Source organism: Triticum dicoccoides, chromosome 1B (genome assembly GCF_002162155.2).
Source record: "Triticum dicoccoides isolate Atlit2015 ecotype Zavitan chromosome 1B, WEW_v2.0, whole genome shotgun sequence".
In the NCBI taxonomy this organism is placed as follows: domain Eukaryota; kingdom Viridiplantae; phylum Streptophyta; class Magnoliopsida; order Poales; family Poaceae; genus Triticum; species Triticum dicoccoides.
In genome coordinates, this window is record NC_041381.1 from 685,694,962 (window position 1) to 685,713,663 (window position 18,702).

The following is an 18,702-nucleotide window of genomic DNA, read 5'->3' on the forward strand; positions in this document are numbered from 1 at the left end:
AAACTGCCTCAACACTTTCTGGGACCAGACCACCAGAACAGCATCCTATAAGAAGGCTTAAATGATAACAGCTCCTTGCTAATGATGTACTATTAAAATAACCGGAGTAGAAGTTGGGTGTTACCTGCTCAAGAAAAGCATGATGATGTGAATGAACTCCCTAGTCAGTTAGAGCACCATAAGCGGCAAATGCATTGGACCTCATTTTTTGTATTCCTTTAGATCTAAAGCAGAGAAGTTACAGAGTAGGTCACAGCCTTAGGCTGGCTTTACCGTCATAATCTGAAAATTACAGAAACAGACACGCATGAGTGGAAAGGGAGATGGTCTAAAACGATCTCGTATGGAAAGAAAGATCTGCAACAAAAATAGGCAAACGTCCAGCACCAGCACAACTTACAAAAGGCGCGTCAAGCTTCATCGCCATGATTCCGCCGCCGCTTCCCCTGGGACAGGATGATCATCTTTAGGTACGGAATGGGGAGGGACGCGTGATAAACTTGCAAGGGCAAGGAGGCGGGTGCAGGAGAAAGACATCGGACGACGGACGCTGACGGTGCGTTCGGCCGCGCAGCAGCCATGGAAGAACGCTGCAGGTAAAGAAGAGAGCCTTCGTGGGGGCTTGCGGAGCAAGAGTAGAGGTCTAGAGGAGCAGTGGAGGGCACAGGGGCAGAAGCAGGTCTTCTGCAGAAGCTCGACACCGACATGGAGGACAGCGGCGGCCGACATCGAGGAACAGATGAGCAATTCGCAGCTCGGGGATGGCGGATAGGGATAGGGCCGCCGAGAGGAAACCTGGACTTCTTTTTTCCTTGAGCAAAAGAGAGGAAACCTGGACTGGACTGGGCCTTATATCTTACGGCCCGACCACAGACGAAAGTCGCAACTCATTCTGCGGAGCAGCGGCCCGCAGAACTTTGCTTTCTACGTGGCCTACATAATATCTCTATTCCTAATGTCTTAGTTGGTAGGTCGCGTTCCGGATTTTATTTTCGTCCCACCTCACCCGGTCTTTTTTGGTACTTCTTTGGTACTTGCTCCCACCTCCCGCTCAGCCGAGACGGTTTATTTTCGTACTCCCTCCCACCTCCCAGATAGTTCCCTCCACGCAAAAAAAATCGAACCAACCAATCTCTACTCTTAATGGAGCTGTTGGTAGTCTTTGCCGGTCAATTTTCGTCCCACCACTTTCGTCCGGGTTTTTTTCGTAGGTTAACTGTCGTAGATTTTTTTCGTCGCCTCCCCCACTTCATCGGTTTATTTTCACTTCACCCTCTCACACAACGAAAAAAATTGAACGGATCAGAACTTTCCATACTGATGCAAATTATTTAGTAATGTCTTTATGTAAAAGAATCAATCACAATCAATCTCTAAAGATCAAATCTAAATTAATTAATCTTCATAACGTTTGTTTCCTTTCGAATCACGTCCATAACTTTCCTTCCTTATTTGGGCAGAAACTGTTTGGTAGCAGAGATTAGAAAGCTTCCTATGAGTGTAGTAATAGGAAGTATTCTTTTTCTTCATGATTCGTTTCCATGCATGATGATAGTAAATTATGCCAACATTCACCACTATTTATCAATGTCATCAATCGTATCCATTTCTACCAGTTTTAAGGGAATCTACTCGCTATGTCTTTTTGAAGGGGATCCGCTCGCTAAGTCGTCGTCGCATGTTATTTTTACAAACAATCTCTACTCCTAATGGAGCAGTTGGTAACCTCGTACGGTTTATTTTTGTCCTCCTCCCACCTCCCCTGTTTTTTTCATCCTCTCTCCCACCTCCCAATTTCGTTGGTTTTTTTCGTCGGTTTTTACTCGCCCCCTCCCACCTCCCAATTTCGTCCGGTTTTTATTCGTCCCACCTCCCACCACCCCCTCGTACTGATTCTTTTTCTCTCCACTCTTTCCTTGCAAACCAATAATTTCCTAACATACAAAAGATCACGAATCTATCTTTCCTTACCCGAACCAATCGCGCCCTACATCAGTGCATTTCTTTATTAAGAAAACTAACACATAAATCTTAACGCATTGCAAACAAATCCCGTTATGGACCTAATTAATTTATTATGGAATCTATACGTGGTCGCATTGGTTCTTTTTCTCTCCACTCTTTCCTTGCAAACCACTAATTTCCTAACATACAAAAGATCACGAATCTATCTTTCCTTATCCGAATCAATCGATCCCTACATCAGTGCATTTCTTTATTAAGAAAACTAACACGTAAATCTTAACGCATTGTAAAGAAAATCCGTTATAGACCTAATTAATTTATTATGGAATCTGTACGTGGTCGCATCTCTTCCCTCGTGAAAAAATCGCATCCATCTCCCGTTAAAAAGGAAAAGAGAACATGAACGATCAATCCCACACCCTGCATCTCAGTAGCAAAAAATCGCCCCGCCTCTGCTACTGCGCCTCGCCGTGTGCCTGGCTCGACCCATGCCTCGCCTGCATGGCTGGACGCCGCCGTCTCCACCGCCACGCACAAGAAAACGGTGGGTAGAACCATCCATTCAAATCGCACACCCCCACCCTCCTCCGCAATCCCTAGCCCCGCGTCACCCTATCGCTTTCTCGCCTCTCTTTCCCCTCGATGTAGATGGTGCCGAGCGGCGGCCTCGAGCACCGGCAGTGCCGCCCTCTCTATCTTCGCTGCGTCGAGAGATGGGCTGAGGCTATCGTCGGTTCGCGGCCCACGATTGGGCCGCCTCCGGTTGTCGCGCACCACCGGCTCCACCTAACGTGCCCGACCCTCTCCGCTTTCGACCTTCCGGTGACCACATCCCTCCGCGCCTCCATCCATCATCCACAAGGCCACTCCCTGCACCCACCCTCCTAAATTCTCCATACCGGCGGACAATCACCGAAGATCCAAGTTGGACCGATATCAATTTTCTTACATGCTTTCTTTATCAGTTGGTGATGGGAATGGGTTCCAATTTCTCTCTCTGACTGTGGATTCGCAGGCAAGAAGCGCTTCTACATGCATCCTCCTGTCGGTCCCTAAAGTACCAAGGTAAATGGTTGATGTTGCGTCTGTCTAGGATGATATATGTTGGCTCTATTCCGGTTCATCCGAGCAGTTTGGTGACTAATTTACTGATAATTTAATTATATTAATTAAATGAGTCGGGTGTATCGTCGTGCATTTATCTTGCCAGTAATGTTCTGTGATGCTCTGATGCACTTTGGGAATTGGTTATCTTGTCTTCAGTGCAGAACATTTGTTTATTAATGCATGAGAAGAATCCTTGTTACTACCTTGAACCTGTTTTATAATCCATATTGTTATGCACTAGCGCGTGTGCGTGTGAAATAGATGAATTATGGTCCCGTACCCAATAAGATGGATATGTGTGTGTGTTAGAGAGAGAGAGAGGGAGAGGGGGAGAGAGTGAGGAGGGAGGGAGAGAGTGTGTGTGAGAATTTGATGGTAAAAAGGTCGTCAATGTCACTTGATATGTATGAGAATATTAAATGTAATATTAACATAATTGATATTGAACTCTTAAAGTTAATGTGGCCCCGTTGCAACGCACGGGTGTTCTTCTAGTTAGCGTAACAATCTGGAAGACCAAGTTAATCCTGTGCGTTCGTACGCATGATCCGACGGATAAAAACTTCAAATCGCTGTGGGTAGCTGTAGCTAGCTCCCTTTTACTGTTTAGTAATATGTGGGGAAAGAACCTCTATTATAAAGAGGTCCAACTCCCGCTAAACTAGCAATATGGGAGTAAAGTTTAGTTCCACCTCTTGCCTTACACGAATGGATTGCGTGGGCCTTTAGAATTTATTAGGAATTTTTGAAACTGCTATTGGGCTTGACCCAAAATAGACAAATTTTCAGCAAATAGTGTGTCCTGCACATCATGCCCAGACGGCTGTCCGGCATGCCGCGTGGCAGATCCGGGAGCAACTAATTGACGAGCGCTCCTTCGTGAGCCTCGCAACTATCAGCGCCACTTGGCGCGCTCTCAGCCATTCGCCACGTGTCGTGCTCTGGACGCTCCCTCCGAATTTTATTTTTTTATTTTTCCGCACGCGTTTTCGGCTTTTTAAACCGGTTTTTTTTGGTTTTTTTTACGCTTTCATTTTCCACTGGTCTTCCCTAGCTTTTCGACAAAAAAATCGAAAAAATAACTTTTTTGTGCAAAAAAACACATTTTTTCGCGAGAGTCACGGTTTTGTTTTCGCGAGAGGCACGGTTGTGCTTTCGGGAGAGGCACGGCCATGCGTCTTGGAAATGAAAAAAAAACATGTTTTCTATTTTTTTCCTTTCGCGAGAGGCACGGTTTTGCTTCCGCGAGAGGCATGGTTGTGCTTTCGCGAGAGTTACGGCCGTGCCTCCTCGGAAACGAAAAAAACACGTTTTCTGTTTTTTTTTCTTTCGCGAGAGGCACGGGCGTGCCTCTTTCGGAAAGAAAAAAAATCGTGTTTTCTGTTTTTTCTTTCGTGAGAGGCACGGTTTTGCTTCCGCGAGAGGCACGGTTGAGATTTCTTTAGAGGCACGGGCGTGCCTCTTTCGGAAAGGGAAAAAACCCCGTGTTCCGGTTCGGTTTTTTCGTCGGTTTTTTTCGTCCGGTTTTTTCGTCAAAAAAAGTTCGACAAAACCTATCAACATGGGATCTAGCTTTGAAGATCTCGACGCGAGGAATCCAACGGCGAAAGCGGTTTGAGATTTAAACGCACGGTTTAAGAGATAAAACGTTTTGAATGAACGGATCTACGGAAAAAGGAAAACTCCCAGGTTGCGACAAGTGTCGCACATGCAGCGCGTCATTTGTCGCAACCTGGGGAAGTTAGAGTGATTTCCGCAAAGAGTACTCCTTAATTAGTGATTTCGGGCAGATCCTATATGCCGTCGTGTGCATCCGACCGTCGTTGCTTCGCTGAAGCGAAGCGACCGACCGCCGCACATGGGCTGGCCCACTTCAATTTTTTTATAGTCTTTTTGGTTCTCTTTTTTATTTCCTTTTTATTTTTTCTGCTCATTTCCTTCTTTTCATTTTCATTTTCTATTTATTTCTTCATTTTATTTCCCTTTTATTTTTTCTGTTTCTTTTTCCGTTTTTTCATAAATTTGAAATTTTCTAAAAAGTTCATAATTTCAAAAATTCCAAAAATAAATCATATTCCTAATTTTTTCATGATTTCAAAACTGTTCTCTTTTTCGTAATTTTGTTCAAGTTTCAAACAAGTTTGAAAATAAAAATTCAAAAAATTACAATTTTTGGTAATATTTTCCCAAAATGTTCACGTTTCAATAAAAGTTTACTGTGTTGAAGAAAAATGTTCACTGTGCATTATAAAATGTCCAGTGTGTATAAAAAATATTCGTCATGTATAGAAAATTTATTCAGCATGCATTTGAAAAACATTTTACCGTATACTTTAAAAAAATGTTCAGTGTGTATTTGAATAATTTTCACCATATACTAAGGAAATGTTCTGTGTATATTTTAAATTTACTTTTTAAAAAATTGTTTACTGTTCAAAGTTTTTTTCAGAATTTGAATTTCGTTCATAATTTCATAAAGTGTTCACACTTTTGAAAACGTTGTGCATATTTTGCAATTTTGTTCTTTTTTGGAAATTTTTTTCATGTTTAAAAAATATATTTGAATATCTAGATTTGTTGAGGATTTTGAAACATTATTCGCATTTTGGAATAAAGTTTGTTCACATTTTTCTAAAATGTTAGTATTAGCCCAGCTGGCGAGACGTCGTGCCAGCCCAAGTTTCAGCATTAGCCCAGCTCACGACGGGAAGACCCGGTCAAAATCAAGTACACAGTGAAATCAATTGGCTCAAGTGACGGCCAGGCTTCCACCCCTAGAGAGCTTAGTAATAACCGTTCATCCATCAATTCTTACTGGTTCCACTTACTAACCCAGCAAAACGTTCAACTCGACATAGTTTGTTCATCACATATTCATGCACACACTGTTCATTAAACTGTATAGACTGTTCAATTCGATAACACAAAAACTACTCGCACACGAAAGGCAATAGGCTTCGTTGTCTAAATCCACTTACATAATAGCTGGAGCAGTAGACACCTTTGGCACCTTGCCCAGATGCTCTTGCTCAAATTCAGTCCTCCTCTGGCTCACACCACTAGACGTGTCAATGTCGTACCGACCATAGCCGTGCCAAGTAAATCCCTGCGTTCACATCGTTGTGTGCAACCTCGATCTCAAGGCAGTCTTGCAGCACTGCTACCACCTCAGTCATCGTGGGCCGCTGCATAGGGTTGTGAGCAGTGCACTTGAGCGCGGTGTCTGCAATTTTCCACACATTATTGACGTTGTGATCGCCATGCATGCGCGCGTCCACCACACCCTCGATGTTTCCACATGCGAGGCGCTGCCGCACCCACTGAACAATACTTGTTGGCTCAGGATCCTTCAAGATGTGTCGTTGCCCTGTGATTATCTTCAGTAGCACTACGCCAAAGCTAAATACGTCACTCTTGTTGGTCAACTGAAACGTAGCTTGGTACCTAGAGAAGTACAAAAAACATCAATGGGTATAGTATAAAGAACAACCATGGAGGTCAAATTCTTCAAAAAAAAAAATTGTACAAGCAAGTTTCACAAGAATTGGTAGAAAATTCACATAAACCAATTTGATTCTTTGCAGAAATCAAGATTTTTGAACTGTAGTTGTACTCCCTATAGTCCTTTTTACTCTGCATATTAGCTATGACTGAAGTCAAACTTGATAAAGTTTGATCAAGTTTGTAGAAAAAATATCATAGTTTTTAATACTAAATCAATACCATTAGATGCATTGTAGGATATATTTTTATATTACATTTATTTGGTAGTGTAGATGTTGATATTTTTTAATATAAATTTGGTCAAAATTTATAAAATTTAACCCAAGACAAATCTAAAACGTGAACTAAAAGGAATGGAAGGAGTACTTAAATGACTAAGTTGAGGTGAAAATTTCGAATTAAGGGACTATATTTTGAGTTTTGACCACCCTAGGAGCATGTAGGTGTGAACTCTACTAACATTTAGACAACCAAAGTATAGTACATCAATTGTTTATAATTGGTGAGAAGTTTTTTGGAGCATAATCAGAAATAATAGAGAACCGTGCACTTACTCAGGGTCAAGGTAACCAAGTGTACCAGCCACCCTTGCACTGGAGACATGTGTATCACTGTTGCTATTGAAAGCCTTGAGCAGGCCAAAATCAGCAATTTTAGCCTCCAGGTTTGCATTTAACAGGATGTTGGACGTTTTCACATCCCTGTGAATGAGGGGCGGATTGCATCCCTTGTGTAGATACTCAAGCCCTGCATGAATCCACATGAGACATTGCTGACAAAATTACGATCGAATTCATGCCTTCTACGTATAATGACATGTAGAAAAACTTGATTAAAACCTACCTTGCGCAGATTCCAGGGCAATACGAAGTCTCTGTCTCCAGGTTAAAATACTTTGGTTGTTGTCTTTCCCTGTGAAAATATTGTCAGATAAATCACATGTATTAATAATTTTGTCCGATGCATGCTTCTCACTTTTAACTCCACCTATTTATATATTAATAAAAAATGTTACTACATCTGTTCCTAAACGTAATTGACTGGCAAAACGTCTTACATTTGGGAATAGAGGGTGTAGTTATGTTGCTGGAGGCTTGAAGTTTGAATGATCTGAGTAATTTTCTTACCATTAAGATGTTCGTCTAGAGCTCCTTGAGCCATGTACTCGTAGACAAGAGCCATGTATTCCTTGTGCTTGCAGTAGCCAAACAAGGATACAAGATTCTTGTGATGAATTTTAGCCAAGGTTTGTGCCTGAAATCAAAACGAAACATGTATTAACAAACTAAATCGTATTAGTACACTTGACCTTGAGCTGATCACATCAATACTCACCTCTGCCAAGAATTCTTGTTCACCTTGATCTGAAGATTCAGACCGCAGTTTGACAGCCACTTGCGTGCCATCCTCCATCAAACCTTGATAGACTTTTCCGAACCCTCCTCGGCCAATTACTTGCTGGAAGCCATTTGTGATAGCTACTAATTCACTATACGTGAACCGACGGTTATCGAACCGTAACGATATGTGCCCGTTGTTGTTCTGAGAGTGTGATCGCGTGATACTCGCCTCGTTCTGCCGCTTGATATTGTTACTTGTCCTTCCTTCATAAAGCAATCAAGCATACTTGTGTTACTTTTTCGGTTAACACTTGCATGCATGAGGTGCTATAATACCAATATGCATGCTTTATGTAGAGGCCGCAGTCAATGAAAGCTTTCAGGTTTTTGAACAACTCCATTCGTGAGTCGAGTGTAAATGTGTGTCTGCACGGTCTCTTACCTTGCCTTCTCATTTTGATGCAAAGGATTACAACTGACAGTACCAGAATCACTAGTACTGCAACCATTGGAATACCATAATAGATGTCAGTCTGGGACAGTGGCGAGTCCATGATAATAAGGGAGGGTGATCTGAAAAGTCCAAGTCATTACAAAGTACAGAGAGATCGAATCACTAAGCTTAACCAAGAAATTCGTGCAATACAAATTATACAAGGATATAAGAGCAACAACTCAAAAACGAAAGACAAAAGACAATAATGTGCATATTAGTCAAAAATTCCTTCCAACACTGAAATACAGACTCGGTCCGTGTTGGAGCATCTCCAGCCATTCGGCACCCCAGGGGCTCGAAGTAGCGCCGCCTTGGGGCTCACCGGTGATAAAATCGGAGTGGGACGGTCAGGTTCCCAACCGCCGCCCCAAGCTAGCCCCAAACGCCGCTTTTTGAAAACCAAAGTCGGCCAAACTTCGTACAAAACCACACAAATTTGAAGGAAATTCAGGCTTTTTCATTGATATTTGTACAAACTGAAAACATAATTTAAAAAACAAACTAGAAACAACAACAACTACTACTACTACTACTACTACTACTACTACTACTACTACTCCGCCGCCTTGAGCCTTCTACATGCCGAGAAGCCTATAAAAGTTGGTTGTAGTTGCCGCCGTCATTGCTGCAACCCTGCCTTGGGTCGCTGTGGCGGACGGGGTTGGACGGCCCGGCACCTCCTCGTCGCTGTTGTCGAGGATGACGAGGCCGCCCTCCTCATGGCTGCAGAGCCGGGCGGCGATCTCCTCGAGGGCGCGACGCTGGCGCTCCATCTCCTACCGGACGTAATCGTCCCGCACCCATTTGAGGCCGGTCTCCTCGTTGGCGGCTATGGCCTCATGCTCCTTCTTCACGGGGAGGAGTGTCGGCTCGGTCTTGGGCTTGACGAGGCTGTAGGAGAAGGGAGAAGAGACGCCACCCTCATTGATGACGAGGGCGCCGCCGTGGGTGCGCCGCCTGAGCGGCGTCTCCCGCGCCTCCGGCTTGACGGGGAGGAGCGGGAGCCCGACGATGACGAGGACGCCGTGATGCGGAGCATCCCACGTTCATCCCCCATGTACACTCCGACTACTCTCCGAGCCCCAAGAGGACATATGACGAGACCTCGAGCATACGCCATTGGACACAAGGTGAAATCGCTCCTCTCTAAACCTTCACTTTCCACACGTGAGACATGGTTGCTACTTCAAGCGCGGACCTTGTGCATACTCAGGTACAACCGAGGAGACCATGGAGAACCCAAGGACCAAGGCCAAGCGTGCGCGGAAGCATGGAAGAGGAGAAGGAAGAAGAGCCAGCTGCTACAGGCACCGGACATCCGGCCAGGCCCGGACATCCGGCCCATCGCCCGGAAATTCGGCCCCCCTTCTATCCAGGAAGATCCAGAATCAGCCAAGCCAGCCCGGACATCCGGTCCCCAGGCCCAGACATCCGGCCGCTCGCGAGCCACCGGACATCCGGCCCCTCCTCCCGGAAATCTGGCCCCTCCATCACCGAATGCATCTGGAAGACCCAGGCCAGCCCGGACATCCGGCCTCCGGCCCGGACATCCGGCACCTCGCGAAGCCCCGGACATCCGGCCCCAGCCCGGATATCCGGCCTCCCCTGCCTGTGTGCAGAGCATCTGGGCTGAGGCCCATGTACCCCTTCGCCCCTTAGACTATATATACTCCCCCCCCCCCACCTACGTTTTAGGGTTAGCTTTGTGATAGCTCGTTTGAGATAGAGCATAGCTCATCCATACCGGATCTACTCCACATGAGGGACCATGCCTCTTCGCAGAAGATCCACCATGGATTCAAGACCCCTTTACGGGAAGATCCCTCGTGGATTCAAGACCTCCTCTCGGAGATGAGCTACCGCCACTTTTATCGTCCGTTGTTGACCTTGTATCTCATGCTAATCGTGCTTCGATGATCTAGACCTTGTGTGATTGATCTCTTGTCGGTTGAGTGTTTCTCTCGTTCCTCCCCGTGATTTCCTTGTGTTCATTCGCGCGTTCTTCGTGTTCCCCCGTAGGATCCACTCCAAACGTGAAAGATCGGACCCTAGGGTTCCGCCCTACATCATCTTGGATCAGAGCAAGGTTGATCACGAATTTGGAGCCCCTACCTCCTCTTTTTCTAGCCTAATTTTGTTGTGTTCTTCCCTAAATTCGAAAATCCCTACCAAAAATAGCCCCAATTTTTTTTGTGATTTGTTGGTTTGATGATGTTTTGTTGATTTTGGTCCGTAGATTTGCTTGGTTTCAAGTGGATCTAGCATCTCCCCAAGTTTCCCCACTTTCCATCCACGAAATATCCGCAATTTTGCCTCCGAAATCATCAATTTCCTCCCCCAAAATCGAGTTCCTCCTCGGATAGGGAGCGTGGACATCCGGCCCGACCAGCGGACATCCGGCCTGCCCGGACATCTGGCCATTAGCCCGGACATCCGGCCCCTGGAGCGCATTTCGCGCGCGGTTTTGGACATCAGCCCCCGGAAATCCGGCCAAACCCCCGAATATCCTGTTCCTGTAGATTCCACCCTCCCCGTTTCACCGTTTCGGCCATAACTAATTCATACGAACTCCGATTTTGACATTCTTTAGCTCGTTTTGAAGCTGTTGACATCCCCCTTCCCACAAAAATACTACCAACACCATTTGACTCCATCAAATTTTTGGAAATTTGGCAAGTTTGTCTAGGCCCTCCACCATATCATCCGCATAGCCACCACCGACTTCCGCAACCTAACCCATTTTGATCCATGTAGCATTAGTGGTTGCTTGAGAGTGATTTGAGTCTCCTAAGGTGTTTCGGCTAATTAGGGACAATTGCATCTTCATCAACCACCACCACCATTTCCACATAGACGTGCCCACCATACATTTCCACCCCAACTTAACCCAAGTTTGTTTGAGCTTGTTCGAGTTGTGGCTTGTGTCTCCTAAGGTGTTTCGGCTACTTAGGAACGGCAACTTCAACTCCGACATGTGTATAGCCAATCATTTCACTTCCGCATTGCCAAGTGCAAACCACCACTGCTTTCCGCTACCACCATTTTGACATTTGACATTTGAGATTTTGAGTTCGCGGTTTCTTCGTTTCCCAAGGTGTTTCGGCTACTTAGGGACGAGACTCCATCATCTTGGTTTCTACATCAAGAACACCGCTACTCATCATCACCGGACGGTAACCTCCATATCATCTTGGTATCGTGGTATCCCTCCATTGTATATTCCCCTTGCCATTGCATTGTTAACCCCTAGCCTATTTTGCGTTATTTGCCTATCGAGACTAGCCATTTGAGTATTGCCGGCAACGTTACTTGTGCACATTAGTGATCATACTTCCCTTTGCATACATACCATATCATCGTGGTGCATATATTGGTATCATATCTTGTGTCATAAGTTTGTTCCCGCATATATGCAATTGCTATCTTGGTTTGTGCATTGTTCAAACTGGCCATAGAAAAAAAAGCTTTTAAGCATAAAGAGAAAGAGCAAAAGAGCTTGTAAGCAAGTGCCATAGCATCATACCACATTGCATATAAGATTGTCATATCCGATCATCTTGGATCATCTTCAGAGAAACACCGGGAACCATACATACATAGCATACTTGGGATAGGAAGTATATCCATTTTGCATCTTATAGGTTGTGCACAAGTGCCGTATCTGCCTATTGAGCAATCATGCTAGCGTCTCTCTTGAGTTGTGCAACACGAGCATTTTCCGTGGATTCCACATTTTATGCCCATTCCTTGGTTGCACGACCCCATTTATATATCCGTGTGTGTGTTTCCGTGTGCCACATATTGCTATTGGTCCATTTGTTTCACTTGCGAATTTGTGAATCTCTTTCAACATTATTGACTCTTGCTAACATTTTGCATTAAAGTTTTGTGCCACTATCCTCACCGAGCTCCACCATAAGCTTTACTTGTGTAGGTGTGAGAACCGACAAGGATTGGTACCAATAGTGCTATTTCATTGTCCGCATTTGAGTGAAATTGATTCATTGTCAACATCGGTCAAGGTACATTGGTATAAGTTCTTCTCTTTCTCCCACTCATATTTGCTCGAGTCTTGTGATGGATAGGCAAGGCATTTCCTCTCCGGTCCTCGACAACAACGATGGCGTGAACAACTACATCACCAAAGCGTCAATCTTTGATCTACAACGACAAATAAAAGGCGCACAATCAAGATTGCGAGAGCACATCGAGAAGAAGCTTTCCGCACATAAAGAGGAGCAAGATGCAAGGATGGAGGAGATTAGAGCCTTGATCAAGTCTTCTTCCCCTTCGTCATCTTCAAGGCGGCGACATTCAAGCCACAAGTCTTCGGAGTGCAAAAAAGATGCAAGTGCAAGTCGTCCTCGTCCACATCTACATGGCGACCACCATCACGTTCGTGATCAACATCGTCATGAAGGGCAAGTCACCTCCAAGCATCATGTGCACGACGACGACGAACGACATCTTCTACGAGCTCAAGCACGACAACGACATCATCATCATGAAGATGCTCCACAAGCGCAAATGCACAAGTCCCAACAAGCCCTACTTCACGCCAAGTCGAAGCTTCATGAGAAAAAGAGAAGACCGCGAGACGACCACCACCAAGAAGGCGCTACGGCTACAACCACCACTTCGGCATCTTCGCCAAGTGCTATCAAGTCATCTTCGCCTTTGGACATACGGCATCTTCGCCTACTTCCCACGAGTACGCCTACATCGACTTCATCAAGTCTAAGGCGACTACCTACGAGCGAGGGAGACACTTCCATCTTCGGAAGCCCCCCAAGGAAGATGGTCGAGCATGGGAAACTCCCTTCGGTCATGGAGACGAGCTACGAGGTGCCACATCATATGGGCCTCCCACACCAAGACGGTGACAAGACTGTCGAGCAAGGGCCATCCCCTTCGACCATGGCGTCGAGTGCGAACCTCTTCAACAACATGAAGACGGCACCCATATTGGACTCATACTCCGAGTCAAGCTACGCGACCGCGCATGGAGATATTTGCACCTACATCTCTCCGACACCCACATATGTCGAGATGCCCCAAGTGCCATGTGAGGAGAGCCACTACCACATGAGTGACATGAGTGACTCCACCATACGTGACATTGAGAGCATTTCCTATGAGAGGATGAGTGTGACCACCACTAGCCCCACATATGAGAGCATGCCACACATCCTATGTGAGCTTGAGTGCCATTTGAGTGACTCCACCAACCATATGAGTGAGAGCATCTTTGAGGGAGTGAGTGAGCCACAACACTTAGAGAGTGAGGTAGTTGAGAGGACATGTGAGGCTACTATGATTTCTAACGACTTAACCTCTACTCCTAGTGTGTTTTCTTCTTTGGTGCTAGGTCTCCTACATGACGACATGCCTATCCTTGACGAGTCTATTCCTCCATTGGAGACGACGATGGCCATGGTGGACGATGATACACCCCCACATGGTTCCATCAAGATGAAGATGACAATGAATGGATCTTCAACACCTCACCTACAACACATGAGCGATGCTCCAAAGGTAACATAGGTGATGGTGCTTCTCTTGTCCCACTAGTGGACTCTCTTGACATCGATTGCTCCCATGATGTTGACACACCTATTGCCATGCTTCACGCTAGTGAGACTTCTTCATGCCTTGACTTACCTATTTACGATGAGTATGATGATGAGCATGTTGAGTTGCCTAGTTGTGATGCTATGCTCCATAGGATATCATGTGAAAATTCTTTCGGTCGCATCATGTTTGACAATCCATTGAACTTGTCATATGCTATGAGTGAGATCTCCCATATTGCATCATTTCAATCTCAACATAGTAACTATGCATGCCCCATTAAAATCAATCCCATTTGCACTTATGGCATAGATGACGAGACGATGGTCATTGGCTTTTGTTTTTCATGTGATGATATTGCCATGCTTCCTTTACATGATTTGCGCAATTCATGCACTATGTCATGCCATGATCTAATTGTTCCAAATATGCATTGTTTTGGATGTTGTCAATATTCTCCATGTGATGTTTCCACTAATGCTCATGAGGAGACCCCCATAGCTTCCTCATACATATTAGGAGATCTTGATGCATTTCATACTTTGCATGATTCCCATGATAGTGTACACCTTATGCATTCCATGAATAATAATGCTCTAGATATTTCTCATGATGCATTACATTGTTTGACTCTCCATTATGCCATACATAATAACAAACCTATCACGATGGATGACATGTTTTTATATCACGCATCTCATCTATTTGAGCATTGGATATTTTGTGCTAACAAACACACACATGTGCGCATCATGATGGATGATGTGTACATATACCATGCACACACAATTTTATCTTTGTCTTTGTTTTGTGTAGGTACTCATGTATACTCGTCGACCTCTCAATCCCAAGAGTTGACGATACGAGCTCTTGAGAGCAATGATCACTTGGGATCCCGTGGACTATCCTTACCACCATCCCTTTCGCGCAAGGACTACGCGCATCTCTTCTACTTGGCTCTCACACGGCTATGGGCTATCTACCACTTGTCACCTTATGCCCATACTATCATGTTCACTTTGCATGTTATGCTTATTTCTATGCCTTTGCCATGCAATTGTGACCCTTGATTGCATTTACCCATGATGCACCATTATGATACTCCTATGTGTATTTTCATGCTTGGTGGAGATCCTTGTTGCTTTTGCCATGTTTATCATGTGCCTCATGCTATTGTTGATTCTTGTGTTCGGAGAGTCATGATGTTACATTTCTATTTACATAGGACTTCTTGCCAACACCATGAATCTACTTTCCTCATATCTTGGTTTCATGCTTGTGCTATGACATGTGAATTATTCATGCCCACTATGTGCACACATGACATGCTTGCCATGATTCCTTCTAGTATGTTGCATCTTCGCACTACTAGCGTGCTTGACTTGATCGCTATGATTGCTTTCTATATTGCATCACCCATGTTCAACTATTACTTGCTTTCTTGGGTTGATGACATATATGTTGATGCCTCTCACTTGATTTGTCATGATCATTGCCTCTTGTCTCCATTAGTTGCATCTCTCATATCCACTTGTATTGAGTGCAACCGTACTATGCTTATTGATCTTAGAGACTTTGACACTTTACTTGTGATGCATGCTTGTTTGATTGAGCCTATTGTATTTGGTTGTTCTTGCATCATATGCCTCCATACTATGAAATGCTCCCTTGTCCTTTCTTATGATGAGCATGATGCATACACTTGTTGGGTATCTTACCTCACGAATGATAGGTGTTTCATTTGCACTAACCTCATTTGTTTTTCCGAGTGTTTGTCATGTTCTTTCATTTTGAAGGAGTCACAAGGCATTACCGTCATGAGACATATTGGTTATGTGAAGGCATACACGATGTGCGACACCAACATTTTCGACATTCTTATAAAGGTGAACTCCTTCTCTTTGAGCCATCCTCAAATATGCATATTGGATGGGTCATTCTTTCATTGTTGTTTCCTTCTTGTTATCTACATGATACATCTCGCAAGCGGAGGAGCGACATTGGAGATTGGCTCTATGGACCTTCACATTGAGGAGTGCTCGGACTTATTGGATGCACCTTCGGACTTCCACTCTTGCCACGACATCGAGCATTGGTATACCACCACCTCCATATTTGTTGATTGTGCTTCCTCATGTCATGCTCGATGGACATATCATACTCACCACAAGTTTGCACCCCATGCATGGATTGACTCACATTATGATTGCCTTGTTGCATCTTGTATTCCCATGTCATCCATGATATTTGAGCTTGTTCACTTCCTTAGCAAATTAGTTGTGATCTTCCTTGATGGCATATTCATACATAATGATCATATTGTAGACAATCAATTGCATGATAATACCCACATATTGAGCATCCATTGCAATGTTCATGCTTTTGATGCACCATCCCATTATGACATCATTTTGCACCGTGGTTGCATTGCTCATATTAATAACACATTTGTGTGCACAATGATTGCATTTTCTCCCATGAATGCTTTGCATATCCTCCTAGATCATCTTTTGGATAAGCATCTTGTGCTTTGTCACGAACTATCTTGCCGCACGGACTCATTCTTGCATGATGAACACTTTGTGTGCGCTAACCATTGTATTTCCGAGTGTTGCTTGTGTTTGCTCTTTTTGCATGTCTATCACTCCGGCGACACCTTGGACTACTTGGATTGCGCAATGCCTTCATCGATGTCCAACTACAAGTCCGTCCACGACAACCGTTTCCATGGTGATGAGGATCACGATCCGAGGTCGGATCTTTCCGAAGGGGGGGGGGGATATGATGCGGAGCATCCCACATTCATCCCCATGTACACTCCGACTACTCTCCGAGCCCCAAGAGGACATATGACGACACCTTGAGCATACGCCATTGCACACAAGGTGAAACCACTCCTCTCTAAACCTTCACTTTCCACACGTGAGACATGGTTGCTACATCAAGCGCGGACCTTGTGCATACTCGGGTACACCCGAGGAGACCATGGAGAACCCAAGGACCAAGGCCGAGCGTGCGCAGAAGCATGGAAGAGGAGAAGGAAGAAGAGCCGGCTACTACAGGCACAGGACATCCGGCCACAGCCCGGACATCCGGCCAGGCCCGGACATCCGGCTCATCGCCCGGAAATCTGCCCCCCCCTTCTATCCAGGAAGCTCCAGAATCAGCCAAGCCAGCCCGGACATCCGGTCCCCAGGCCCGGACATCCGGCCCCTCGTGAGCCACCGGACATCCGGCCCCTCCTCCCGGAAATCCGGCCCCTCCATCACCGAATGCATCTGGAAGACCCAGGCCATTCCGGACATCCGGCCTGCCAGCCCGGACATCCGGCACCTCGCGAAGCCCCGGACATCCGGCCCCCAGCCCGGACATCTGGCCTCCCCTACCTGTGTGCAGAGCATCTGGGCCGAGGCCCATGTACCCCTTTCGCCCCTTAGACTATATATACTTCCCCTCCACCTACGTTTTAGGGTTAGCTTTGTGATAGCTCGTTTGAGATAGAGCATAGCTCATCCATACCAGATCTACTCCACGTGAGGGACCGTGCCTCTTCGGAGAAGATCCACCATGGATTCAAGACCCCTTTACGGGAAGATCCCTCGTGGATTCAAGACCTCCTCTCGGAGATGAGCTACCGCCACTTGTATCATCCGTTGTTGACCTTGTATCTCGTGCTACTCGTGCTTCGATGATCTAGACCTTGTGTGATTGATCTCTTGTCGGTTGAGTGTTTCTCTCGTTCCTCCCCGTGATTTCCTTGTGTTCTTCCACGCGTTCTTCGTGTTCCCCCGTAGGATCCACTCCAAACGTGAAAGATCGGCCCCTAGGGTTCCGCCCTACATCACGCCGGCTCCATTCGCCTCAGCGTCCAAGAACTACCACGGTGGCGAGAGAAGAAGGGGGGCGCCGGGTATTCCAACCGTGGCGAGTCGCCGACCTCGATGTGCTCGAGGATAGTTTCGAGCGTGCGCTCGGGGATGTCTCATCATTGGCGCCGCCCGTCGGCATTGAGGCGGCCATGGGGTTCGGTGCCGTTCGTGGCGGCGAGCTGGTCGGTGTGGCGGCGGTCGAAGTACGCCATCCACAGCGTGTTGCTGTCGGGGACGTACCTCGGATGGTTCCGCGCGCACTTCGGCAGTGACAATCGGATGCGCACGATCTCGGCGCGTCGGTCAGCTCCGGAGGGCGGCAGTGGCACCGGGACTCCGCTGGCGCTTAGCCTCCATGAGCCCAGCACCCGCATGTCTGGTGGCGCCGGGTAGTCCACCTTGTAGAGGAGGCGGGCCTCTTCCTCGTGCAGGTGGCAGCGGCCGAAGCCATTGGCCGCCGCTCTGTCGTCGGGGTAGCGATCGACCATGATCATCGGCGGGGAGAGAGGGGAGAGAAGCATCGACGACGAGAGTGCAAGACGGGCGTCGGTGGCGAGAGGGTGAGAGGGGTTGTCGCAAGGGAGTGTACGACCACCAGCAAGGGAGGGCGGCTTTTATAGCGGCGGGTGGGCGGCGAGCGGGCGATAACCATGTGTACACGTGGTGGGAGGGGGCGAGACGCGCGTCGGCGCACCTTCACTATGCCGCCCATAAGGAATCAATGAAAGGCTAACCGGCGACAACCTTTGCATTGATTCCCACAGGAAACCAAGGCAATGAGGACGACGAACGCGCCCAGTCACTAACTCGGCGGGTCCACCAGCCTTTCACGTCAAAATAGTTTCCCCCG

General features: G+C 46.3%; 1 protein-coding gene across 1 annotated transcript in view; it reads right to left on the reverse strand.

Moving 5' to 3' along the window:
• Positions 1–6,140: 6,140 nt before the first annotated feature.
• The window catches only part of LOC119350930 (putative leucine-rich repeat receptor-like serine/threonine-protein kinase At2g19230), a 25,111-nt gene continuing 12,549 nt past the window's right edge, over positions 6,141–18,702 (reverse strand). The window contains exons 8-13 of the mRNA XM_037618533.1: positions 8,359–8,457; positions 7,912–8,180; positions 7,704–7,830; positions 7,420–7,488; positions 7,131–7,323; positions 6,141–6,516 (exon numbers count right to left, since the gene is read on the reverse strand). Of these exons, the coding sequence (XP_037474430.1) occupies positions 6,141–6,516; positions 7,131–7,323; positions 7,420–7,488; positions 7,704–7,830; positions 7,912–8,180; positions 8,359–8,457 (1,133 nt within the window). The remainder of the gene's footprint in view (positions 6,517–7,130; positions 7,324–7,419; positions 7,489–7,703; positions 7,831–7,911; positions 8,181–8,358; positions 8,458–18,702) is intronic.